At 37.4% G+C, this 27944-nt stretch overlaps 2 protein-coding genes across 4 annotated transcripts; one reads left to right on the forward strand and one right to left on the reverse strand.

The window, feature by feature from the left end:
• Positions 1-23503, forward strand: LOC108674894 (DNA topoisomerase 2-alpha). 3 transcript variants are annotated; one of them, XM_018162880.2, is made up of 25 exons: positions 1-278; positions 5633-5789; positions 6024-6204; positions 6720-6963; positions 7456-7668; positions 8242-8415; positions 8690-8791; positions 9028-9805; positions 10106-10215; positions 10590-10820; positions 11065-11544; positions 11768-11964; positions 12348-12483; positions 13491-13643; positions 13798-13944; positions 14810-15028; positions 15279-15374; positions 16689-16808; positions 17694-17879; positions 18691-18811; positions 19245-19418; positions 20027-20182; positions 20665-20736; positions 21212-21477; positions 21676-23503. In XM_018162880.2, the coding sequence occupies exons 1-25, from the start codon at positions 252-254 to the stop codon at positions 21775-21777; spliced, it is 4842 nt and encodes a 1613-aa protein (XP_018018369.1). In that variant the 5' UTR covers positions 1-251; the 3' UTR covers positions 21778-23503. The 3 variants fall into 3 exon arrangements, with proteins under 3 accessions (XP_018018369.1, XP_047738579.1, XP_047738580.1); XM_047882623.1 differs by having other exon boundaries at positions 20030-20182; XM_047882624.1 differs by lacking the exons at positions 1-278; positions 5633-5789; positions 6024-6204; positions 6720-6963; positions 7456-7668 and adding an exon at positions 7741-7773.
• LOC108674893 lies at positions 22815-27835 on the reverse strand. Its single transcript, XM_018162876.2, has 7 exons — positions 27474-27835; positions 26967-27233; positions 26580-26708; positions 25932-26051; positions 25213-25299; positions 24696-24806; positions 22815-24086 (listed from the first exon to the last, which is right to left on the reverse strand). The coding sequence occupies exons 1-7, from the start codon at positions 27585-27587 to the stop codon at positions 23799-23801; spliced, it is 1116 nt and encodes a 371-aa protein (XP_018018365.2). The 5' UTR covers positions 27588-27835; the 3' UTR covers positions 22815-23798.
• Positions 27836-27944: the final 109 nt, after the last annotated feature.

Here is a 27944-nt window from a genome sequence, read left to right on the forward strand (position 1 = left end):
GAATTAATCGCTTCTAAGCCAGTCTTGAGCGATACTTGCTAAGGTGAGGAGCGGCCGTTGACGTTGAGTGACATGGGACGTGGAAATCCGTGATTTTAAAATTCGTTCCACCGATGCCAATATTTGGAAGTATTTTTAAATAGAACTACTGGATATCTAAACTGTTTGCCGCCACCAATATTTTAATTAATCGCCTTTCGACACCTGCCCGTAGTCTGTGTCTCCGATTCGTTGTAACAAGCGTAGGGAAAATGCCGGCCGTAAACGGCAAAATTACGGTAAGCATTGACGTGTGGAATTGAAATCTTCGGTTCTAATCTTTTCTTTTTATTATTCATTCACGATTATTAAATAAAAATTTGTAGCTTTGTTGTTGGTGTTTGTGGTGCTACTTTATGCTCGAATGACCTGTGGATATTGTAATGCCTTTGTGAATTGTGACTGGCGATGCATGTTGGACTTGAAACTTTTTTAGCACTCGTCGGTAAAACATCATGTGTTTTACTTCTGAAATAAGGTGTTTTTTTGCGGGTTTCAAATTCTAGTTGGCTTAGGACTTAGGTTGCACTACCTAACCTATATTGCATCATTAATTTCTGCAAATTGAGGCGTTGGTAAGCACTACCGGAGCATCACGTTGACGTATTCACAATCGCGTTTTTTTTCATCGTGGCAGAAAACTGCATTCAGTACTCAATAACTATAATAGATCTCCGGCCCCACAATCTAAGCTAGCCCTATTGTAGTTGAATAATATTTCGATGCAAAATGATATAAATTAATATTTATTGATGACCCAAATTAAATTATAATGCTTTTACTCTATTCTATTTCCTTTGCTGTTTGCGATGGAGGCATGTTGCCCAGCTGCAGCGATGGCCGTTTCTTGTGGTCACGTGACCAAGCGGGAGCCTGTATTTATGAAAATTGCGCTTTGGCTACAATCCGCTACATAACTGTAAATTACCACCAAAAAAGCTCTGGCCTAAAATAAATGTACATAAATCAATCATTGATTATTTCCATCATTCATTTTGTGTATTTGTTGTTGATGAAACTGGATTAAATATGTTAGTTTTTATAGCGTGAACACAGTTCGATGCGTTTACGCGAAACCTTTCCGAGTTGCCACAAACCACTGGAATTCAAATTCTAGCGGGAAATGATCAAGGATGCAACTCATAAAGCTTTTAATTTGTTTTTAAAAGCACTTAGGCTTACCTAGAAAAGACGTGTATTTGTATTGTTTGTATTAAATTTTTAAAAGACCCTTCTAATGACGTAACTGTGCTTGATCAATTAATGTTTTACATTAAGATTTTTCTGCCAATCACTTCAATTTTATTTTTCATTATTTAATGTTGAAGCCTCCTAAATCTAGCCTGCTGCTCGAACTTGAGAATGAATTTATTTTCTTCTTTTGTCCTGGTAATGCCGGTATGGGTAGTTGGGTATAATTCTTGTAGAAGTGGTGGTTTAGGAATTGAATAAATTTAAATTTTAAAAATTCAGATAGATTCTGGATTAATACAAATGTGAAGATTTATTAATATGTTGAATGAGCATTTTTTAACCTTTCAAAATTGAAATTTTTTTCTGGAACTTCCACAGGCTACAGTTCAGTTGTAACAAAAATTTTTTTTTAATTCTATCATTTACAATTAACAATTATAGAAATGTCTCCTGGGGCTGAAAATCTGAAATAATCTGTTACTGCTCCGCCTGACATACCGGACTGCGGGAATGATCAAAGCACATCCTATTTATGAAAAATAATATTTTAACATTTAGCATCTGACCCGTACTTTGTAGTTGCTCATTTTTTTTTTTTTTTTTTTTTGAAATCTTAGTTCAAATGGTGCCGCACTGGCGCTGACTGCCAGCAATCCATTATTTGCGGGTTTTAGTAAATTATTTAGCTCCTAAATGATGTATTTAATTCATTTAATAATATAATTTGCAATCAAAGACAAACAGTCAGCTTGAATTTTCTTATTAAATGTAAAATTAACTTCAAATAAATAATATAAATTTAATTTTTTTGTAATTTGATATTTAGAATGAATATAATTTGACTGTCTTTATAAGTGTCAATGTCAAAGTATCGGAGCCTGCTGAGCAAGTTGCCATTTTAAAGGCTTTGCCCAGCCACCATTGGAACATGCTCTAGACTCTAGAAGACTAGAATGTCTAGAATGGAAGGCAGGAGCCAGCAATTTATGGTGAGTGAAGCTAGAGTATAGACCTGTATTTTGCATGTTTCAATTCAAGTTTAATTTAGCTAGTAAGAAAATGACATCATTTATAAGAAAAAAAGTGGTCTAAGTTACCCCATTTTACGGTACCAGACTTATTCTTGTTGAGTTTAACGCAAATAATAAACTATAAATGAGACTTTATCATATTTATATATTATAGAACAGTGGTTCCCAAACTTTTCCAGGCTGGTGCCCCCTTTGACTCCCTAGTGAATTTCTAGCGCCCCCCACAGACACATATAAAAGCATATGGTGATTTTTAGCTTGTAAACATTTTTCGATTTTACCTTCTTTGCAAGTTTTTTTTTTCACCATCATTTTTGATTTCACACTTCCTTCTATTGGGCCTGTATCGCTGAGTAATTTGTCACTTAAATTTGCGGCGATCAAAAAATTTCTTCTAAACTACTGAACAGATTTCTACAAAACTTTGCATATAAATACCAAACCTCCCAACAGTGATGTTTAACTCATGACAATTTTTCAATTTTGCTTTTTTTGTGAGTTATACAGATACCGTACAGGAGAAACATCTGGCTTTTCTACCAGCCGGTTTAACCAAGAGCCATTTACGTATAGCCGTATAACCCGCAAACAAAGGCAAAATTGAAAAAAAAATGTAACGAGCTAAACATCACCGTTGCTGAGGTTAGATATTTAAATACTGAGTTTTGTTCAAATCTGTTCAGTAGTTTGGAAGAAATTTATTGACTACTGCAAATTTAAGCATGTATTGCTGTTTAAATCACAAATGAAGGTGTAATGGAGAAAAAACTTGCAAACCAAGGCACTATCAAAAAAAATTTCGCAAGCTAAACATTACCGTTTGGTAGTTAGACTGTAGATTCAAAATTTTCTTCAAATCTACTTAGTAATTACTTGATCACTGTGAATTTTGGCCTGTATTGCCATATAACTGTGGCAAAAATAAATGAAGGCAAAATTCAAAAAAATTCACAAGCTAAACATTACCGTTAGTAAGACGTAAACCCAGGAGGTTAAAGAAACAGATCTGAGCAAAAAAAAACCATCACTGGGAGTCATGTGCTGCACATGTTGTGTATAAATCATCAAACGGACATTTGAACTTCTGACTTTCACTTCGGACTGCTGCCCCCCTTTACTGCTCCCCTTCTGCCCTTTTTCATTGCCCCCCAAAATCTTTCCAACACCTTTAGGGGGCAATATTGCCCACTTTAGGAACCACTGTTATAAAATGTTCATTTTATATAAGTTCAAAACTGCATAACTCGATAATTATTGCATGTACATATGTGATATTTGCTTTATTGAATGCACGTTGTTTGTAGCTTTCAAACAAGTGCAAACACTTTGCAATTGATGCAAGTAATGATCCATAAATAGCATTTTGAAATAAAATTTGTAAATATTGTTATAAAATGGTCATTTATAAAAGTTGGAAACTGCATCACGCAGAAAATATTTCATGTACATCCATTGCAGTAGCTTTGTTGAATGCATCTTGTTTGTATCTTTCTAACGAGTGGTAACACTTTGAAATTAATGAGAGTAAGGAACTATATATACAGATTTGTTTTAAAAAAATCTTTATACATGTTGTTAAAAAATGTTAATTTTATACATTTTTAAAATTGCTTTGCGCACAAACTAGAGCATGCACATACATGCGGTTATTATGTTAGATGCACCTTTTTAGCAGCTATGAAATGAGCCAAGAAAATGGAAAAGCCAAATATTCAATTTTTCACCCGGCTGGTCCCCTTAATTCGTAGTAAATGTTTTAAGATTGAATAATTAATACTTGTTATTGTTGAACATCAACAAATAAGATAGTGACAGAGTAATTTTGTTCTATATTAATTTTCTCATATGGCTGTAACAAATAGAAAACTTTCCACAAATAGACTTGGTTGCAGACTAGTGATGGAGGAATTCACGTGATGCGAGTTTTCACACTTTTCTTGAAAATTCTCATTCCAGGCAATGAATATCACTTGTAGCAACACATATCTAGTACTTGACTTTAGCAATCAATGTCAAGTGACTTCTGTAAACCATGCATTTGATTGGACCAATTGGTCTGACAACAATTTTGAGTGACCTGTATTAGACAAATTATAATTTATTTAACAATTATCATAAGTAAGCACAAAATAAATCTAATGAATAGGACCATCTGCCACTGATTGAAATTCAAATTGCATTTATTTTTTTGCATGTGCACAGCAAATGTGGAGAAATGCACTATTTAAATTTCTGAAAACAGCATAAAAAGTATGAACAATTATTAGACCACTATTGAAAGTAACCTCTACACTAAACATATAATAATTCAAATTCATCTCTCAAATATAAAAGGGAACCATCTCTATCTAACATGAACCCCATTCTACTTCATCAAGTTACCTTAAGTAGTTGAATAGATATGGCTACTTCCATCTTTTAAAAAAATGCAGTAGAGTGTAAACTTTGTTGTCTGTGTCAAAACTTTCATTTGATTGCTCAAATATAAATTTCTTTATCCTTGCCAAGACCTGAAGGCAATGCAATGCATGGAAAAATGATTAGATGGATAGTGGTTGACAGAGGTATGATAATGCAGCCTTGAACACAAACCTGGGATGCACTGAATATCATTGGAAGGAGATTTTAGGCAACCATAGATATATCGTAATATACCCACCAAAGAGTTAACCTGTATTTACTACCTCGAGGTGCTAACCTTTCATTTAAACTCATTCTCATGCAAATCCCTTGAAAGAAACTTATCATGCTTCACAATAATATGGACTTCTTTGTGCAGGCAAGGAATAGAGGGCAAAATTTTATACCGGTATGTAGTTGGTTAACTTATTAAAGCATATTTTTATCATCAAAAATATTAATTGTATAAACAGACTGCTTCCAAAGTTCACAGGTGCTGGCAGCCAAGTTAGAGATAGAAATAGAGTTCTGCAATCTGTCCTTACTTTACATTTGTTAAAGTAAAACTTTGAGCTCAAGTGTTTGAAAGAAAAGAAAAAGTATTGCCAAAAACTCGAGTCTGCAGTCAGTAAAACATTACATAGATGAAGAACAGAGATTTCCATGTATGTATTTGGAATTGAAATTTTTGTTTACAATGTAAATAAGATAAAACATTTATCAATTTCAGTATAATACAGCTAATATACCAAGTACAACGGATGATAGAGGAATAGCATAGCAGCACCCACAGCATGCTTGTTAGACAAATTTGACAACTCTACTTCTACCCCTATCTTATAGCAATTCAGGTAGAAATTACTTAGATTTTACAAAGAAAATTTAGAAACCATGTCATTGCATGGTTTCCACATGCAATGACAGGTTAAAAAACTATGTTTAGATTTTAATTTGTTTTATTTTTCCAGGATATGCTCATGCCAAAGGTAGACAAGCCTGCCAGCGATGACTCATCGAATGCAGTTCAAGCTGCAGAACCTGCAGGAAAGAAGAGGACTGTGGAAAAGACATACCAAAAGAAGACCCAGCTTGAACATATCATCCTCCGCCCTGATACCTACATTGGTGTGTGAACTCTTGAGCCAAGTCAAACGTATTCTAAATACTTACATATTAATTTAATATTACTTTCTACTGAACTTTTGTTCTATTATTGTGTTGCAACTATTTCTAGTTATTTTCTCATGGCTACACTCTCCTTTCTTGAAATATTATTTATACAAATCAAGTATTCCATCTATGAATCAGCTGATTTTTGCTATGTATGCAATGACAATGATTACTTTCTACTTTTTGCAGGATCTGTGGAAAAGGTGACAGAGCAGATGTGGGTTTTTGACACAGCTGATGAGAAGTTTGTGCAGCGGGAGATCACTTATGTTCCTGGTCTCTACAAGATATTTGATGAAATCCTTGTCAATGCTGCTGATAATAAGCAAAGAGATCCAAAAATGGATACCATCAAGATAGAAATTGATGCGTGAGTTATACATTTCTTTTGTAAAGGTCACTTAATTAGTCATATGCTGGATTTAAAATGCTTTATAAATTTAATGATAATAATGTCATGAATGCCTTCTAATGTGTTGGGGAAAAAAATCTGCACCTATGAGTTGGATATTGTGCTATTCCAGCATTTGTTTACATTAGCAAAAGAAGTTTCATTTTAATGTTGAATTGTTGACTGGTCTCTAGCTGTGAATAAAATATTCGCGATCATAAATACATGCATTGTGCTCACAATCTGGGAGTTGTTCAGACCACTCCTCATTACAAATGTAAGAGATCAGATGCATGGTAATGTAAATGACTTTTTAAAGTGGAATTTCAAAAGATATAATGAACATTAATTCTTAATAACTTAATTAATTTTCCAATGTGAGTGTAATTTATCTCTCACTCACATGCATAATATTCAAATTTAATGTCAAAACCATTTTTTGAGCTACAGTTTTCCTCTTGTATATATGTATCTGAATTCGAGCCTCATTCCAGGGAGAACAACGTGATCTCTGTCTATAACAACGGTCATGGCATTCCTGTGGTGATGCACAAGGACGAAAAAATGTTTGTTCCTACAATGATCTTCGGCCACCTGCTCACTTCTTCCAACTACAACGACGATGAGAAGAAAGTCACGGGTGGTCGTAATGGCTTCGGGGCTAAACTCTGCAACATCTTCAGCACCAAGTTCACCGTTGAGACAGCAAATAAGGAGTACAAAAAGAACTTCAAGCAGGTGTGCACTGTCATCTTTAAATTTTGTTACACCTGCTTCCATATTCAACAAAATTACCAACAATGTCTTTTTTTTTAAATAGAATTCCTTTTACATTTTTACTCAATATGTCTAATAACTGCTGTTGATAAATGTTCTAATTATCAGCTTTTGTTTGTGGGGTTCAATCTACTTGTCCAAGTGTCTATGCTTCAAAACCCGCCGATTTTGTTTAAAAAAAACTAAATCACTTTTTAAATATTTAACGGACCATGAATTATTGAAAATTTACAAATATTGTGTGTCCATACATAAACAAAGTTTCAACATTAGTTAAACCATTAAAAGCAATAAATTAACAGAAACGAGAATTTTCTCCATTTTAGCTCATATATGGCATGCAGTGAAAGAAATTGAAGTATAGGTACAAGCGTACAACATTTAATATAAAATATGTACATATTTTCCATAGCTGCAAGTTTGACCCTTTTACTTGAATTCATTTCTAAACAGACTTGGGCGGTGAACATGTCCAAAGCTTCAGATCCCAAGATCAAAGACTTCACTGGAGAGGAGTACACGAAGATAACATTCTCGCCCGACCTGGCCAAGTTCGGCATGGACTGTCTGGACCGAGACACGGTCGATCTTCTCAGCCGACGAGCGTACGACGTTGCTGCGTCTTCTACGGGGGTTAAAGTCTATCTCAATGGGAAACGAGTGCCGGTATGTTTCGATCTTGAATATTTCCTAAAGCTTTATTTTCCCTAACGCCTTGATCATTTTTCATTCACGGGGGTTAAAGTCTTTCTCAATGGGAAACGAGTGCCGGTATGTTTCCATCTTGAACCTTTATCATTTTTTTCTTTTCATGCCATTATCATTGCTCTGTTTCATGCATCACTGCCTTTTTTTTGCTTTTCCCGTTAATTAATATGAATTGTTTTATGTGCACCGTAGTAATGAGTGCCTTATAATTTTCAACCTGAATTTGAAGGTTCCTGGTTGAGGCTTGTGATTAAATAAATTTGATGTATTCCGTAGTTTCTTTTTGCCAAGGGGAGTTGTGACAAAGAAAAAGAGCAAGTATTTTTCTGATGAGAGTTTAGTTTATAATAAAATGTTTCTGCCCTTTATCTGTAATGCATTTTAAACGCTTACTAAGTTATTTGCATCTCATTGCCTTCTAATATTGTGTTTTTTTTTTTTTTTTTTTTGCCTGATCCTCCTGAAGTAATTTCTGTCTTAAATTTTAGTCCTTAGAAAAATATTTTTATGACGTATTTATTATTTCTGCAGGTGAAGTCGTTCAAAGACTATGTTGAACTGTACATCAAGGATCGCACCGACGATGCCGGTGCTCCTCTCAAAGTTGTGTATGAGAAGCCCGGACCTCGCTGGGAGGTGGCGGTCACCATATCAGAGAAAGGCTTCCAGCACATGTCTTTCGTCAACAGCATTGCCACAACAAAGGTAATCATTTACACTTATCATTATGCACCCTAAGCTTACTATATTTCAAACGCTAAATTACACACTCCCACAAACCCAGCCAAGTTGATCCCGTTAAAAATTTGTAGTGTGATCTTGGTAATTTCATAGAAAACCACGAAACGGCGAGAAAGTCTCGATCTTTGCTGGTCTTTTAAAGAATTCTCAAGCGTATTGTAACATTCACCAGATTTTGATCATTGTATCTACTTCTTGCCAACAGCTTATTCAATTATTCCCTATTTTCTCATCACAGGGAGGTCGCCATGTGGATTATATTACGAACATGATTGTGAACAGTCTCACAGAGACTCTTTCCAAGAAGAACAAGAGCGGAGTTCAAATCAAGAATTTCCAGGTAAGCCAAGTTTCTATCTTTCTGAACTGACTTACCTTGCAAATTTCTAAATCTTGATCAATATGTTCCCCTCTCTGAAGAGCCAAGAACTTGTTATACTATGTTTACTATTGCCCATGATTTGTACCTATATAGGGCATGCCAACATTATATATTATTTGCATATCTTCTCTGAGCATTTCTTCTTATGAAATTTGCAAGATGCTGCTTTGTAAATTTTCTTGCGTTTCCTACAGATCAAGAACCATCTATGGGTTTTTGTCAATGCTCTCATTGAAAATCCTACATTCGACTCGCAAACAAAGGAAAACATGACACTGCAACAGAAAAGCTTTGGCTCAAAGTGTACTCTGTCTGACAAATTTGTTGCTGCTGTGGTTAAATCTGGCATCGTCGAGACCGTTATGGCTTGGGCTAAGTTCAAGCAGCAAGCTCAGCTCGAAAAGAAGTGTGCTGGTAAGAAAACCTCGAAGCTTAAGGGGATTCCCAAGCTTGAGGACGCCAACGATGCAGGCACGCGTTCTTCGTCGGAATGCACGTTGATCTTGACTGAGGGAGATTCAGCCAAGACTCTTGCAGTGGCAGGCCTTGGTGTTGTCGGGCGCGATAAGTACGGAGTCTTTCCCCTAAGGGGTAAGGTGCTCAACACGCGTGAAGCAACCGTCAAACAAATGATGGAGAACGCCGAGATCAATCACATCATCCAAATCGTGGGACTTCAGTACAAGAAAAAGTACGAAACCGTGGATGATCTGAAAACGCTTCGCTACGGGAAGCTCATGATCATGACTGATCAAGATCAGGACGGTTCTCACATTAAAGGTTTGATCATAAACTTCATTCACCATAACTGGCCTTCTCTGCTGCGCTTGAATTTTCTGGAGGAATTCATTACGCCGATCGTGAAAGCCACGAAAGGGAAAGAAGAGATAAGCTTCTATTCCCTCCCCGAATACGAAGAATGGAAGTCAAATAAAGATAACTGGCACACCTACAAGATAAAGTACTACAAAGGTATTTCATTCATGCATTGTTGTTGCTCTTTGACGGGCCTTGACTCTCGCTTCCTGCAGCATATTTCTATACTGATGTCGCTATCATCCTTTCAGTGCTGATATGCTATTTGTCTAACTGAGCATCACTTAGCTTGATCGGCTTTAGTTTACTTTGAAATGCGTGTTATCTTAATTATTCGTATAGATTGGTTCAACGATCATTTGGCATGTGATCCTAAATTAGGTGTGATTTGCTTATGACGACAACCAAGAACGAGCCATTTAACCTGGATAATAATTACGATTTCTTGTTCTACAGGTTTGGGTACTTCTACGTCAAAAGAAGCCAAGGAGTATTTCTCTGACATGGTCCGTCACAGAATCAAGTTCAAATATGAAGGTGACCAAGACGACCGCAGCATCCAGATGGTGAGAAGAATTCACTAGCGAGTGAAGTGTCTGCTACTCGTATTTTACTTTGAGCATATTAAATTTTTCCATCTGTTTCTGTAGTTTGCTTCAATAATTGCCCTTCTTATTTTCTTGCATAGTTTCATTTGAAAAAACTTATTAACTATTTTTTTTTATTGTAATATTCTTGATCCTGTAGAGTACAAAAATTATGGTTCCTAGTCGCTATTTTTAGCTCATTTTCTCATTTATGGGAAAAAAGGCGCTATTGTGCTCACCATGTCCGTCTGCTGTCTTTCTGTCCGTCCGTGACTTCACGTTTTCGTCGACGAGAAAATGCGCTCTCTGTCACTCACTGCAGTGATTACTGAGTTATATTTTTTTTTTTACAGGCGTTCAGCAAGAAAGCAGCTGATCAGCGCAAAGAGTGGCTTACTGCCTGGATGCTGGAGTGCAAGCGGCGCCGTGAGTTGGGGCTTCCTGAGATCTACCTCTACGAGAAGAACACTCACTCTGTGAACTACTCGGACTTTGTGAACAAGGAGCTGGTGTTGTTCTCTAACGCCGATAACGAGCGTAGCATCCCATCGCTCGTGGACGGCTTCAAACCTGGACAAAGAAAGGTACTCAGTGCGAATAGTTTGGGGGTGATCTTTACCTTATTTGTTTTTATTCTGTAGAAGAAGCGGAGGTTTAGTTGCAAATCTTTGCTGACGAGTTCCTTAAATGCTTTCATACTTTGTTGAAAAAAAGCAACAAACGATTATTCTATGTATCTTAATTCAAGTAAACTTCACATTATATTGTGACCTTCTAAGATAATTTGCCAAATTTGATCTTTGAAATTCCAATTACTGTCGTTTGCAGGTGATGTTCACATGCATCAAACGTAACGACAAACGCGAAGTGAAGGTGGCGCAACTTGCGGGCAGCATCGCCGAGCACACGGCCTACCACCACGGCGAGGTGTCGCTCATGTCTACCATAATAAACTTGGCTCAAAACTTCGTGGGTTCTAACAACATTAACCTTTTGGAGCCCATCGGTCAGTTCGGCACCCGCCTCATGGGCGGAAAAGATGCAGCCAGCCCTCGTTATATCTTCACTAAACTGTCACCGCTTGCCAGGGCTTTGATCCACCCTCATGACGACCCCCTGCTCAAGTATCTCCAGGAGGACAACCAGAAGATTGAGCCTGAATGGTACATGCCTATCATCCCACTCGTGCTCGTGAATGGAGCTGAAGGTATCGGCACTGGCTGGAGCACCAAAATCCCGAATTACAACCCCAGAGAAATAGTCGATAATATCAGAAAGATGATCCGAGGAGAAGAGCCCAAAGATATGGTTAGTTTGCTATATAAGGTTAAGTTTATTGTAATTGATCTGATTTAGTTACAATTAATAAAAATAATAGTTAACAACAAATTAAATCTATCAAAATTTATTTGATCGATTCCATTTATATTTTTATTATTGTTTTGCTTCCTTGCTAATCGAGGTATGTTAGATTTCCCGACTACATCAGCGTGCAAGGTATTGTTTTTCTAACAGCATTTTATTTCCTCAGCTTCCTTGGTTCAAGAACTTCAGAGGCACCGTGGAACAGCTTGATGCCACACGCTACCTGTGCAGTGGGGAGGTGGCGCGTCTCGAGGACAACCAATACGAGATCAGTGAACTGCCCATCCGTACCTGGACTCAATCCTACAAGGAAAACGTCCTCGAGATCCTTCAAGGAAACGACAAAATCCCCCCCATTATCAGGTGGGCTTTCTATTCTACCATGTGTATTATGGGCGTTCTATCGAGCCATTTTCTTTCAATCTCCATGTGAACAATATCTGGCTGTCAATTCACCAATGCATTTTGTGCAAAATGTTTAGACTGTGTTGTTTTCTTGAACTGTAATTGACTGTCGAGAAACGACTAACTATTCATTTCCATTTCCATGGTACACATCCTAAGGGAAAATTTTTAACTATGAAATTGCAGAATGGGCGCAATTGCAAAAAAAAACATGGGAGAAGTGAGCTTGTCTATAATTGTATGCATTAAAGGCAGTTAACCTATAGAGTTTTTTTTTTTTTAATTTAGAATTTGGCTTACTTTGAACGTAGATAAATAAGAATTGTGACTCGATTTTTCAGTGACTACCGCGAGTACAACACCGACACTACCGTTCGCTTCGTCCTGAATGTGCTGGACAACCAAGTTAGGCACGTCGAAGCTGAAGGACCTCATAAGATCTTCAAGCTTCAGTCCAGCATGTCCATCAACACAATGGTGAGACGATCAACTATATATTTCATCAGGCATCTTCCCTCCTCATCATTGCTATCCGCAATGCTATCAGATGTAGAATACAGTGATTCATTTGTGGGTGTTGATATTGGTGAAAAAAAAATCATGCAAGTTGAGACTGACAAAGCTCTTCTGTTTATTATTTATGCCTTGTTGGTTTTTATCTTAACCCGTCCACTAATTCACATTCGTATACCCGTCCACTCATTCTCATTAGCGGAAACCTTGGTCTTTCACGAAATTCTAGTATTGTCACAGGTGTCAGCTGCATTGGTCGTCCGCTAACATAACCACGGCCTCACTCTCAGAGGCAACCTATACGCCGTTAGCTTTACTCAAGTCTATGACTATAGTTATTGGCTACGCAGCTAAATTATTCAACTATTATTTCCCTAAAGAATCTCGCGGTGTAGCCGGTGAGGAGATACTCGTAGGGGATGAATATCTTTTGATTCATCGTTGTTTTTATGTCTGTTGAGAATGAACTGGTGCTTGCTGCTTTCAGTGCTGTATAAGCAAAAAATTTTCTCATCCTAGCAAAATTAGTACGGCTAGCATGCTAGTTCAAAAATTAATTAATAAATAAAAATTAAGATAATTTTGAAATGAAGTTGAAGTAACGTCATGGAGGTATATAAGGGAACAGTCTAATGCGATTAAGAAATTTGCTTACCTTGCACGGTCTTTTGAATTTGTTATCTAATCACTCGGGTTTCGTGGTTCCCTTGTAGAGATCTTGAACTGTTCTCAAAAAATTGTAAATGGTGTGTGGTAAGATTCCTATTTGGGTATTTGCTGGTATTTTCATTCTTATTCCGTGTATGTCAACGGAAGTAAGGAACAGGCTATAAAATAAAATGTGTAAACGGGTTGATGCTTTTTATATATCCTATGTTCATACAACTATTATTTTTTATTTGTATTGAATGTCCTTTTCATGCATTTTTTACTGATGCACTCCGCGTTTCCTAATCCAAAATTGACACCAGGTTCTTTTCGATGCGAACGGTGTGTTGAAACGCTACAACAGCGTCATGGATGTACTGCAAGAGTTCTACGAGCTGCGTTTGAAGTTCTACGAAAAGAGGAAGCTATACATGGTCGGCATGCTCAAAGCTGAAGCCAACAAGCTATCTAATCAGGTGAGTATTTCAGCTTCCCCTTTTATAGTTCAGACTACAATAGCACGAATCAAATTTTATCTCCTGGGCTCAATACCCTAAAGATGTATGAGCAGAAAAATCTTTCAGTAGTTTGTCATAACCAACTTTTTTAACTTTACTTTGTTGTTCTCAGGCTCGTTTCATCAAAGAGAAATGTGAAGGCAAGCTGGTAGTGGAGAACAAGAAGCGTAAGGACATGATCAACGAGCTCATCACTAAGGGGTACGAGAGCGATCCTGTCAAGGCGTGGAAAAAGTCGCAGAGCAGAGAGGCTGCCGTTGTGAGTTATGACCAGGGTTCATTGACGCTAACAACTAAGCTCATGAATGAAATTCCCATACATATTGCAATGAAAAAGTTCCAGTGTTGACCAAGAGAGAATGTTGATCAACAACTTGAACTCTTAAACCCAGACTCAATTTGACTCGGAAACCCTTTCGATGGTGTAAAATATCTCACTTCATTTGACTTGAATGTATATGTGGTTCCATGCTTAGTTGCTTATAATATCAAAAGTTGTGAAAAATAATCTAGATTCTAGTCACACATTGAAAATTATATAGAATTACTCTTTGGGCTGTAGAAGTGAGATTACAATTCACTTCTATTCCTTAATATTATTCGGTTGACTACATACAAATCTGTGCAAGTCCTCTCATTGAATTATAAATACCGTCTTCTGACGCTTCTTTCATCATAATTACCTCTGCAATTGAATACCAATACGCAATTTGGCTCCGCTATCTCAATTTCATTAAAAGAGAAAACAGATTGGCTATTATAAAAGGATGATTAATCCCCCGTAACTGGGAAACTGGAACCAATGAGCGAAAGTGGGCTGTCATTTCTTATTCTAATTTGTATTGACACTGGAACTTATGAGCGAGAGTGGGATGTCGTCTCTCATTCTAATTTGTATTGACACTGGAACTTATGAGCGAGAGTGGGATGTCATCTCTTATTTTAATTTGTATTGACACTGGAATCTATGAGCGAGAGTGGGATGTCATCTCTTATTCTAATTTGTGTTGACACTGGAATCTATGAGCGAGAGTGGGATGTCATCTCTTATTCTAATTTGTATTGACACTGGAATCTATGAGCGAGAGTGGGATGTCATCTCTTATTATAATTTGTGTTGACAGGAAGATGAAGCCGCTGAAGAGTCCGACGCCGAGGAAGAACAGACGGACGATGCAGCAGACTTTGACTACCTGCTCGGGATGCCGATGTGGAGCCTCACAAAGGAGAGGAAGGAGGACCTCCTCAAAAAAGAGCAAGAGAAAAAACACGAGCTTGAAACCCTGCAAGCTAAAAGCGAGTCGGATCTTTGGAATCATGACTTGGATGTTTTCATTGAAGAGGTTTGTAAATGTTTGCATGCTGTACAAAAAGTTGTTTTAGTTCTATCAAATGATACTCTAATTTTAAACTATTGATACTTCAATTTTCATCTCTTTATGACTTGTAGCTCTGGAAATGAAATGGAATATATAACTTCAGATGATTGTATTCCATCTGTTCTCTTCTAAAGAATTTGTGAATTCATTTCTGAACTCGAGCATTGTTTTTAGAATTTATTGCCATTTCAATGAATTGATTCTGCTTGCGCAGCTTGACAAAGTGGAAGCGAAGGAGCGGGAGGAGGAGAGAGTGGCGAAGGAAAACCTGGCTTCAAAGGACAAGAAAGCTGGTGGCAAGAAGAAGAAGGTGAGCTCGTGCTTCTCTTGTATCGATATTTTCTCTGTGCAGCTCGTTAATTTCTCCTAGACTGAGAAAAATATATTGCATAGTAGCGTAGCACACTTATTTAGAACTCCTCAGGGAATCTAGGTCAATGATTCGTTCATCTTTTCTTGACTCAGGTTCTAGACCTGGTTTGCGGCTCACTTTCATAGGGCCTATATAAATCCGCCAAATTTGAAAGAATTTCAATTTATTCAATTTTGAGCAAAATGTTTTCGGCAGGTCAACTTGATCCTTTGTCTACGTCTTCTTTACTGAGCTTATTCAGTGATCATTCTTTAAATTTACTATTATGGCTGAGATCTTTTATAATAATTTTCTATAATCATTTTTACTTGTGATACAAATATTCAGGCGTCTCTGTCACCTTAGTAACTTAGGATATCAATGTGTCGTTATAATGTCTAAGATATATCTTCCTGTATTCTGCAGAAATACGTGGATGATGTGAGTTTAATGTTATTTCTCATTCATATCATGCTTTTCATTCGTGTCATGCCGTAATGTTTTTCATGTCATGGACTGGCATTAATTTTTGTCGTTACAATCATTTTGCATTCTTATCTTTTTTATATACTTGGATAGAATTTTCAATGATGAACATAACTTATTTTATTACTTTTGATAGCATGTTTATTAGGAAGTGTGTTGCCGATTTTATTCAAGAGCATCAGTTCTAATGTGGAAAATATATCTTTAAGATGTCCTTTTTATATATATACAAGTAATTTTGTTTAATTTACCTTATTTACTCTTTAATTCATCTGGGCATGGTTTAATGCATGTCATAATATGTTGCTTATGATCAGACGGTGTGTGACTCGCTAATGATAACGCTTCATGTGCTAGATTTGAATGATCATTATTCTTTAATAAAATCATTATTACTTTGCCCTCTCATTTTTCATTCATTGGCATGTGTAAAGTGATCGAGGCAGTTCATTTAGCTCGGGAACTGTTTTAGTTCCAGCATTTCTTAATCTTCTGCCCAATCCTGAAAGAAACTCCATTGTTGGCGAATTTAACCGGTTTTCCTGTGTGAAAAATTTCACCAAGTTCATGAGGAAGACTTCTTATTGCTGCGCAGATCTGGGAATTAATTTGTATTAAACTCCAATATAAAAATTTGTTTAAATATATAAAAAATGTTGAAATTTTTTCGCTAAGAGCATATTGCAAGAGCTCAACTCTTGTTGAGCATATTGTAATGGTCAATTAAGTTAATTTTATGACAATTTGGCCGATTTTAGGATTATTGGACTATTTTTTTTTTTTCAGGCGTTGCTGGAAGTGATGCCGTCGCCGATGGGCGAGCGCATCCAGCCGCGCATCGACGCAGAAATGAGGAAGAAAGCAGAGAAGTCGGCAGCCGCTGGCGCCGCCAAGGCTGGCAGACCTGTAAGTTTAAACCACTGCACACGCGCAGAGTTTTATGGTTCGGCAGCTGCAAGTGCCGCTAAAGGTGGCAGACCTGTAAGTTTATATAACTGCACACGCGCAGAGTTTTATGGTTCGGCAGCTACAAGTGCCGCTAAAGGTGGCAAACCTGTTAGTTATATAACGACTCTCAATATGAGGTATATAATGACTCGAATATTCAGAGATAATTTTTATTGTTTGGCTACTACAAAAATCTGACCGCTGTTGACTCCCACTCCAGAAAGGTTTTTGGTCGATCGTTAGATAATTTATTAAGAAAGATACGTGATACTAATGCTAAGATATTTAAACATTTCTTCTTGACAAAGCATCCTGATAATGATTTGGACAGCTTAGTTGGACAGCTAATAGTTGATTGTTATTTAATAGGAATAATACTAGTGCATAAACTTCAATGGATTAATATCTAGTTACCAAGTATTTAAATGATGCTCGCATGGGACTATAATGCCTTTAACCTACGCAGGAAAAAGAGGGATAACACAAATGTTGACTGGAAATGGTTGATTTTATCATGAGTTATAGAATAATGCTCGCATGTAGTCATATATAATGCTTTTTCTACCCACGCAGAAAAAGAGGGATAACCCTGACGACGACCACGATGATCTCTGGTTACAAATGTTGACTGGAAATAATTAACTTTATCATGAGTTATAGAATAATGCTCGCATGCTGCCATATATAATGCTTTTTTTACCCACACAGAAAAAGAGGGATAACCCTGACGACGACCACGACGATCTCTGGTTACAAATGTTGACTTGAAATAATTAACTTTATCATGAGTTATAGAATAATGCTCGCATGTTGCCATATATAATGCTTTTTTTACCCACACAGAAAAAGAGGGATAACCCTGACGACGACCACGACGATCTGGACGACCTTGTGAGCGCCAACACCGGCAAGTCGCTGGCGTCGCGCCTCGGCACGTCCCCAGACCTCGTCAAGAAACGCAAGGCAGGGCGCCCCACCAAGAAAAACGGCGATGGACTCAAGCAAACTAAAATAAATTTCCCCAAGAAGGTTCGCGGCAGAACTTTACCAGTCTTCCATCTCTGTCTTGCCAAATTTTCTGCTTCCTTAACCTTTTTTCATTCTTGATAACTTGATCTGTTTTTCTTATTGGGATCACTAAACCAGATCAAGTAGAAAGTATTGAAACTTGGAATCACTCCAGTAGAAAGTATTGAATACTTCGTGTTTTTATTGATAGTTCACTCTTTTATCCAGATTAAATGAATTATAAAATTATATTGTTGTAGGTTGGCTCCAAGTCATATCTCTTCAGCTTTCTATGTTGAGTGTAATGCCAAGGCACAGGTAAATACCTAGATTAAAAAATTTTTTTATCGTAATAGTAAGTTGTCAGCAAAGGAAAAAACAAATTTTTTCATGCCCGAGAAAAACGGTTGGGACCATATTATTAACGCATTTTTTAATATCGTCGAATTGATTTGCCTCTGATAATATTCTGTCAAGTGTGTTATCTGAGAAAAGTGTTGCTAATAATCATCCATTTTAATACTTACCTTTGCCGCGATGAATTTTTTTCAAATGCAATTTAAAATTAATTAACCAATTTAATTTATTCATATCTATTAAATTATACTTTTGTATTGAATTCGTATCGCTAGAAAAATGGACACCACTTCTGCCAACGAACTTCTCATATTTATAGAAAAATCATGTTTGCTTCATTATGTACCTACCGATAAGTTCTGGTTTACATCAATAATAGGAAAGCAGATCTGGTAAGTACACATCCCAGTAACTCCTTTGATGAATTAAAATAATTGTGTATGATTTATTGATAACTTTGGAATAATTTGAACAGGGCAAAAATCCGTGGTCAAGTGATAGCGACGCTGATGGCGGCAACAGCGACAGCGACTTGAGCACCACCAATATTGAGACGGTGCCCAGGAGCCGCGCTGTCGAGGGCAAAAGAGCGGCAGGTGAGAGTCTCTTCCGAACATTTTGTTTGGCACTACAGCTTAGACTACTGAGCATTTCATGTGGCACTGCAGCAGCTGAGCCTACTATGTGGTGCTGCAGCAGCTGAGCCTACCATGTGGTGCTTCAGCAGCTGAGCCTACCATGTGGTAGCCTACCATGTGGTGCTGCAGCAGCTGAGCCTACCTACGGTGGTATCAGAGGAACGATACCCTACTCGTTCACAGTGTTTTCACAACTACAATACAAGAATAACATGCGGAGTCGTGTAAATTGTAATTTACAAATGCCATTTCCAATTGAATTAAATGGATTATTGGCATGCCGCCTTTCTGAATGCCAAACTTCAAATTTACTACTAAAAAGTCTTTCGTTGATTATGTTTGTGTTGCAAATTTTATTTTTCAATTGTATAATAATTGGTTTGACTTGCAGCGGCCAAGGCAAAGTACAACTTCAGTGACGATGACGAAGACGACGACGACGACATCGAGTCGTTGCACAGCAATGACGGCGTCGACGAGCGTCACGTCGGCCCTGAGAAGCTGTCTTTCCTTGACCAGACGGAGGACAACGCAGCGCCTGACGCTCCATCCCCGCCTAAACCTGGTATCTCTTCCATTCAATTTGTATCCATTTATCTGTTTTTTCTTTAATTTAGAAAAAATACAAAAAATGAAATTTGGTTCACGCTAGAAAAAATTCAAACCAAGAAACCTGAATTAGTTCGATATTTTTTTACGTCATGGTTATAAGAAAAGATAACATAGGTTATAAGAAAAGATAACATATGAAACTTATACGTTGATACATAATTGATTGCTTACAGCAATCACTAAGCCTTTTATATTTGGTAAGATAAAATTTTAGTGGCAAAAAAAGTACTACCCTAAATTACTACATTTATTACCTAATGTTGATTATGTACCAATGGTGTAATGTGGATGGTTTGTACTAATTTTCATGGTGAGAAGAACCGATTTTTTATGTCCTCGTCACTATATTGTTTTTAAGTATACCTAAAATATATGCAGAAGCTAAACGCTTGATCGCTCTGATCAATAGGAATATTTCTGTGACTTTAGGAGCGATCGTAGCTAATAGACGGTGTTGGCCAAATATTTCGTTTATCATCTCTTAAAATATCTTTCACAATTCGTCAAGTGGTATTATTCTCGTGACGACGAGATGATGAGGACGTTCTCATTTATTTTCAGCAGCCAAGAAGAGCAATGCCCCAAAGCCAAAAAAAGCTAACGCTCACTCAGACGAAGATATCGTCATCAGTGATACCGACTCAGAGTTCGGCGACTTCCAGCAGAAGAAGAAGAAGCCCAGCGCAGCAGCCTCTACCAAGCAGGCTGCTTCTACAGGTAAAATATCAAACCCCTTCAAATATATATTTTAAAACTAAGTTATGAATTTTGGGTAGAGTTTGATCATCTTATTTAGTAAGTTATGAACGTAAAATTAAAAATGTTGAAGTATATCAGACAGTCAACCTTCAGTACTTTATCCGCTTACATTAAGTAACGTATAACTTTTGCTATCATATAGTATTTCATTTGGCCTAGGTTTAATTTGCACCCATTCTAGGTGTATTTCCCCTGACAGATACTTATTTATTTAATAATATTAACTAAATTGATTATGAACTGAACGTCTCATCTGAAAATCATATTAACTAGTAGTGGTTTAACCATTTGATGTCTGAAGTATTCATACGGAAATGATTTTATCAATAATTGTAGTCAACCGAACCCCATAGCGATGAATTATTTATCAGTAATTACCCCCGCTTATAGTGTTAACACGTTTTCAATTTTTGTTAATGGCTTCTCTTTAATTTTCTAAGCTGATGGTTCCAACGCATCCGATTTGTTCGACTCACTCATTAGCGGTTCGCCCCCTGTCGCTGCAACTGCAGGTATTTTAAAATCTTCATGCTCCTTTCTAATCTGAAATAGTTGGGTTATTTCAGCCTAAATTATCTTCGTTATAAGGAAACGTAAAAAATGTCTAGAAAGTTTTATTGGTCCTGCTATTGATTCCCTTTTAACATGTTTGGAACGAAATGATAATGAACAATTTGTATGTCAAATGTAATGAAGTACCGGTACTGAATGAAAAACTCGTACTGCACATAATTTTGACACGAAGTGCCTCAAGATTAGCGACGCATTTTGTGCATCTCCTTTATTATTCTACTTAATTTTGTACAAAAGCATGTAAACGTTCATCATGGTAAAAGTGCTATCTATGTCTTAGTAAAAACTTAGTAATGAAGTATTTCGTAATATTCCTGAAATGATTCTTTATAAAATGCTCGCTAACAACCTTTGTGTGTAGACCAGTAAATCTTAATTCTCTTCTTGCCGCTGAAAGCCTGTCATTATTTCCAGTAACTAAAAAACGGACCATTTCGAGCGATTCTGACGTGTCCGAGTCCCCGAAGCCTGCGCCTAAGAAGAAGAACCAAGCTGAGCCTAAGAAAAAGCCAGCCGCCAAGAGGAAGGCTTTCTCTGATTCCGATTCTGATGAAGACGTTGGAGCGAGCAAAAAAGCTCCAACAAAGAAGGTATCAAAACCACTCAAGAAACCAACCCAGTCCAAGAAAAAGCGCACCAATGAAGACTCGTACAATTTCAGTGATGATGAAATTGAGGAGGTAAGTTTGTCGAGAAATAATTCTATTTATAGTCGGAATAATTCATTTTCAAGAATATTAATTATTATAATTAATTATTTAGATGTAATACACGATATTCAAATGTCATGTTATCTATTGTTGTTTAACCCTTTGAAAGTTATGCTTTCATTTGCCGTGTAGTGAAGCTTTATTAAAATTTGTCTATTTGTGGCACAGATTGCGGCTCCTGCCGTGTCGCGTACTACGACGGGCCGGGCACGCAAGCCAGTCAAGTACGCACTGCAGGACTCCGACGACAACGATGACAGCGACTACTGAGTATTGCGAACATTGCAGTGCTTCAGTTCGTGTGGGAAGACTGCTGAGAATTACGATTACTACAGTTCATTTAGAATGCCTGTTATTATGGCAAATATCTGCAGTGCTTTACTTTGTGTGAATTGACTGCTGAGGAGAATTGCGAATATCTGTCATGTTACAGTTCATTTGGAATACATGTAATTATGGCAAATATCTGCAGTGCTTCAGTTTATGTGAATTGGCTGCTGAGGAGAATTGCGAATATCTACAATGGTTTAGTTCCTTTGGAATAACTCAGCATTGCGATTATCTGCCTTGCTTAAGTTCATTTGGAATAATTGTTACCATTGCAAATATCTGCACTTCTTCATTCATCGTATTAGAATGGGGCGATTATTTTGAGTTGCGCTTAAGATGTCAACAGCATTTACGTATATATTCCATTTCTAAGTTGTTCAGCTTTCTCTGTATGATGCGGACGGTTGTGAAGTGTTCGTCATGGGTATGAACAAATTATGGCTCACTGGGATGAAAACGGCCGCAAACGTGTGGAATGAATCAAAGGAATCGAGGCATCAATATTTTATTTCATTCTTTTGTTTGTCTGTTTAATTCAAGTGTATCCACTGAGCTGGGTTTTCTCCATTTTCGAATACTTGACGGAATTTTATTGGTATATCGTACTATCGGCATCTGATATTTTTAAGCCGTAGATGTATTATAAATGACTCTGGCTAAGTTATTTTATTAGTGAAGGAACATGAACTTTTTACTCTCGCGGATCAGTAAATAATAGTGATAGTCTGACCCGTTTTCATCATTTTTTTATCACTAAACCTCGTTCCTAATGTTTTTGGAAACATTTTATGGTTGTCTCTAAAGTAGGAGTATGATAGATTAAAGAAGATCAGTTATAAGTTTTGAGAATAAGTTTCCGTTGGTTTACTTAGACTGGGCTTTACATTTTTAACCTTATCAGGTATTCGTATTGCTCAACAACGTGTTAATTTTTTTATGCTTGGTTTTTACCATTCACTGTTTGGGAGCGAGAGTTATTAAGCAAGCTGAGGTGGAGTTAAAAAAATCTCAATCTATCATTGCGGCATATTGTATTTTGAATCAAGTTTCCAGAATCTCTTTCAATACTTATTTATACTCGCTTCAGGAATTTGAAATGGATTCCATAAATCCAATTCTGTGTTTCATTTTAAACAGTCTTCGAATACGGCCTGACATTGTTTTATTAAAAAAAATGTGTAAGGTTAAACCTTGTGCTTTATTTTCGTGTATCTTAGATCGATTTCTTAACGGCTTGCCACCATGCTCAAAATTTCTAGGAGCACAAACTGAGGAAAACGTGTTTCACCAAGGACAGCGTTATTCTTTAGCAAGTTTGATAACGTTTCATCACAACGGGATTGTAAATCATTCTTTATTAATTCATGTATCTTTCGGAAAATATTGAAATGTGCATCTGCTAAAACTTATCGATGCTGCCTCTTTTTCACAGTGAAAACTTGTTGTGGCTCTAATCTCCGAACTAAGATGAGATTGTTCTAGTACGTACAACATTTGCTATCTTCCGTTTACCTTGTTTCTGTCCAGATGTAAGTCTTCGCTTAGTATTATCTTTTTTTTAGACTTGCGACCTGCTCTTTTTTGTATTGGTTTGAGTGGCCTTGGGCCTAATGTACATAATGGAAGTGGACAAATCACTCGTGTTATTAAAGTGTTTCCTTCGATATCAATTTCTTTCATTTTATCAAAAAAGTCTCCCCTTCAACCGGCCAACCGTTTATTGAATTTAAAGAGGCGTTAACACGATTTTCTTGGGACTTCTTCTAAGAGTTTGCGGATGAGGCAAAAGCTGAAAATCCGTACAATGTGTAGTAGAAAAATTTTGTTATCAATACATTAGAACCCATTAATTACTGAATGCTTGACTGACATTTCTGGGTTATTTGTAGCGACAACGGGAAAAACAACGGCAATTAGAGCGAAACTACATACAGCTATCTACCAAATCTTCTCGACCATTGCTAGCTTTCTGCCCGAGTAAAGTTGGTCGACCTCTTGAGAATTTCTGCACCATGTTCCTGCCAATATTTGTCGCTTACAAACACGTAGTCAGTTATTCCTTCGTTGTCTGTCTGGTAGTCGAACACTCGGAAGCCCTTGTCAGTGATGAAGTTCAGGAAGCCCTCATCGCGAGAGCTTGACTCGCCATGATGCTCCACGAGCATCACTGACACCGTCAACTGCGACCATGGAAGGGACCGCAAGATGTCTGGTTCGCCGCCCTCAACATCGAGCGACAGCAGGTCGATCTGACGAGTTCATCAAATTTGTGAATATTCGGTGACAGGCCTACGGCCTAATAAACGCTGAAACAGCTATTAATATTATAAGAGCAGGCTTCATTCAAACCTAAACATCGGCGGGTGACCGAGTGGTTTACCCTCTACCGCCGTATGTCACTCTCCGGGAACATAACTTTCAACTCAAGTTATACGTACACTATTGAGTGTAGCAATCTGAAGACGTTTGTACGCAACAGAAAACATTTTAAAGTTGTACGTGGCGGCAACCATCAGTGCAAGTCATTTGCGCTCACTAAAACGTATCCTTTTTGGGAATTAGGCTTGTGACAAATATTTCTCCGGCTGCCTATGTCAGGCGGTTGAGGGTTAAGATGACGAAGACTGGAGCAACGAGTTATGGGTTCAAGACCTGCAGCCAACGGTGGAAGGCGCGGTCGAAATCGGCGATGTGGCTGGACGGTTTAAAGCACAGCAAGATATGAGCCGCGAGTTACGTGTTCGACACCAGCAGCAAGCTGTACAAATTCTGTGATATTCAGAACCGGCGATGGGCAAGATCTTCAACGCTGGTACTGCTATGCTATATTATTATTTATTATTATCATTAACACCTACGTGGGTGACGTTGAGCGCCAAGAGCATCGTGGCGAGAGGGAAGCACTGCACCCGAGCGTAGGTTGTGTGGAACTGCGTCTGAATAATTTCCTGATCGCCTCCTGCAGTCTCCTGGCGCGTAAATAAATATACTGTGGTTATGCATCCTCAGTTTATATTACTATTATTATAGATATGATGTCACATTTATTGGATCGATTTCTACATTAAATATAGGGTAACTGGTTTTAATGTTATCATTATTATTCATGAACTCCATCTAATTTTGAGATATGAAACCAAACTATAGTGCGAAAAGTTTGACTTCGGTGTTTTCGCATAGTATTATACACGATTCCTATTTCATGATGATCCATGAAACGTTGTTAGACTTCCTTTTAATAATAATTGCGGCATTAATTGTTATTAATTTTATAATAATTTATTTTTAATAATAATCCTAGGCATTAATTTTATGACCATGCTTCGTCCCGATCATAATGACGATAAATGTTAATCAAAATTAGTGCTTGCTCACTTCGAGGTGCGAACTGCCTCTTGCGATCCAAGGATAGTCGTAGCTGCTTCTTGCATTCATCATTTCCATCATGTTTAAAATCATTTCCTGTTATTGAAATCAACACAAATTAGCATTAATTGAGGTCTAAATCAGAAATTACCGCCCGCCCACTCTCACACGCCCGCCCACTCGCCCATGGGCCTATTTCTTCAGCGCCGACACTTCTATTCTATTACGGAGTCACCAGTGAATACGGTTCATACACTCAGAAAAATAAGCACGACTGGGTCCAAATAGCGAAGCACTTGTTGATTTTTACGCTAATTATACTGACCCAATTTGGCCTATAGTATAAGGGTGTATCACGGTTACGTTCTGAAATCGCCATTATTTGAGCAATTCTACCCACAAATTTGTCTCAATGTACTCCTCGTACAAATCGGACTGAGGTTAATTGATGATAGTAGAGTTAAGGTTATGACACAATTGGTGTACTTCAATTGTTATTTTTGAGATGAGATCAATCTAAGGTGAATTTTCATTAAAAGTGAGTAAAGTGACCTTCAATTCAGTTCGTTTATGAGTATATTAATGTATAATTGCATTTGAAGTCTTTAAATAAAAATGATCGTATTTAATTATACTTGATAATAGGATTTGAAACTGATGCTTACTTGTACAGTTATCATCTACTACATAAATTAATATGGACATTATTAACAAGACTCGTGCGTCACCTGAGGAAATTTGGCTGGTGACAGGCATGCAGGAGACAGCCAGGCTTTCCTGTTCTTGGTTAACATCTTCTGGTAGGAGCGCGGGTTCGCTTCGACCAGGAGGCCGGTCCATTGCAGCTCCTGCGGTAATTGAAAAAACTATAACTCAGTACTCACTGCAGTGAGTGACAGAGAGCGCATTTTCTCGTCGACGAAAACGTGAAGTCACGGACGGACGGACAGACAGACAGACGGACATGGCGAGCACAATAGTGCATTTTTTTATAAAGAGAAAATGCGCTTAAAACGGTGATAACGTTAAATAGGCCGTTAAACCGTCGCTGACGCTGAACATCGCAGAATTTTCACAGCTTGTTGCAGTCTTGCACTCAAAGTTCACTGCTCCAATTTTTGCTGTGCTCAACCGCCCGGCGACCTCGCCAATTAGACCATATAGGCTAACTGTCGCAGTGAGCTGGGAGCGAACCCGCAGCTCACCAGAGCTCTAAGTACTCTGAACTGTTACCACTGTACCACCCCGGCCTCCAGGAGCTCTAGCACGTTACTAAAACGAATTTAAATGTATAGTATTGCAATATATTGTGTAACACAAAACCTTATATTTGCGTACATAATTCAGATAAGTTTACAACTAATAGATATTCTCACCCGTTCAAGAGGAAGGGAGTTAGATAAATACTGCCCGTCCAAGGCGCCGGCCTCTACGAAGAAGCCTCGTGCGGTTCTCCCCAGCACGGCCTTCACGCGACTCCTCAGGAAGATCCACGAGTTCAGCGTCTCGTGGGAGAACATGGAATAATTTCTTCATTGTTTTTTAACATTCTAAAACATTTTTCATACATCTTTAAGACATTTCAGAAGACATTATTTCTCGTACCGTAATGGTTTAACTCTTCATTTATTGTGACTTTTACTGACTCTCATAATTGATCCTTAAAATGTAAACCATATATGATTGGTGCTTAAATATGTTAAAATAATAATTTTCACGCATTTTTATGGATTTCATGCATGACCAAAACATGTACAGCTTACCATGTATTCAATATATTTCGCAGACGTTTCCAGCCTGTATTCTTGTGTTGAAGGCGGCACTAAATATTCATCTCTAAACACATTAATTATGTACTCGTCGTCGTAGAGTAAAGGTCCTTTTAATCTTTGTCTCTTGATAAATTTTTCATCACATAGGGAGAATTTGACTTCGTCATCAGTAAGATGTTGACTACCCAGACCGATATGAAACTGATCGTCTTCGTCTGTTGTTGTGTGCACTCCTCGCGTTGCGATGAACAACGCTCCCTGTGGGGGCACATAAAATGTTACAGTTCATTTAAATTTATATAGCTCATCATATATTTTATATCAGAGTAGTTTATGCGGTAGACTAAAGGATATGAATAATAAGTATATAACTATTATTAATGATGAATAATGATGAGGAAGGCTGTCAGCTTATGCGGTAGATTAAAGAATTTAAATAATATGAAGATATAAATCCCGATTAAAGAATTCTATGGCTCATCGCGATGCAATTCTTACCAGCAACAATGCGATGATGAGGAAGGCTGTCAGCTTATACGCACAGGAGCCCAAGCGCTTAACGCTGTACCACATCTGCCAGCTCCATCTTCTGTAACTTAATTTATATTGCATTGCTCTCAATGTAATTTAGAATGTAATTAATCTCAATTAAATAAATTATTCATTAATTAGTTTCCATACGACTTGTACGAAGTACTTATTTCGCATTAACGCTACACCCTAATTTATCGACAATGTTCATGTTATGATAGCTTTTAAGATTTTTTGAGCTAATTTGTGCCTTTATTCTGTCTTTTTGGCCCTTTCTAAGCCAGAGAAATTACGGTCAAACTTTCATTGCTACTGTACAAAAGACATGATAGAAATAAGAACAGAGAATAAAAAATTAGATTGTTTCTTTAATAAAGAAGTGGAAGGACATTTGTATTTGTGCACGTCATGTCATCTAGAAAAGATTATATATTTCAA

Source organism: Hyalella azteca, unplaced genomic scaffold (assembly GCF_000764305.2).
Source record: "Hyalella azteca isolate HAZT.00-mixed unplaced genomic scaffold, Hazt_2.0.2 contig10907, whole genome shotgun sequence".
Lineage (NCBI taxonomy): Eukaryota > Metazoa > Arthropoda > Malacostraca > Amphipoda > Hyalellidae > Hyalella > Hyalella azteca.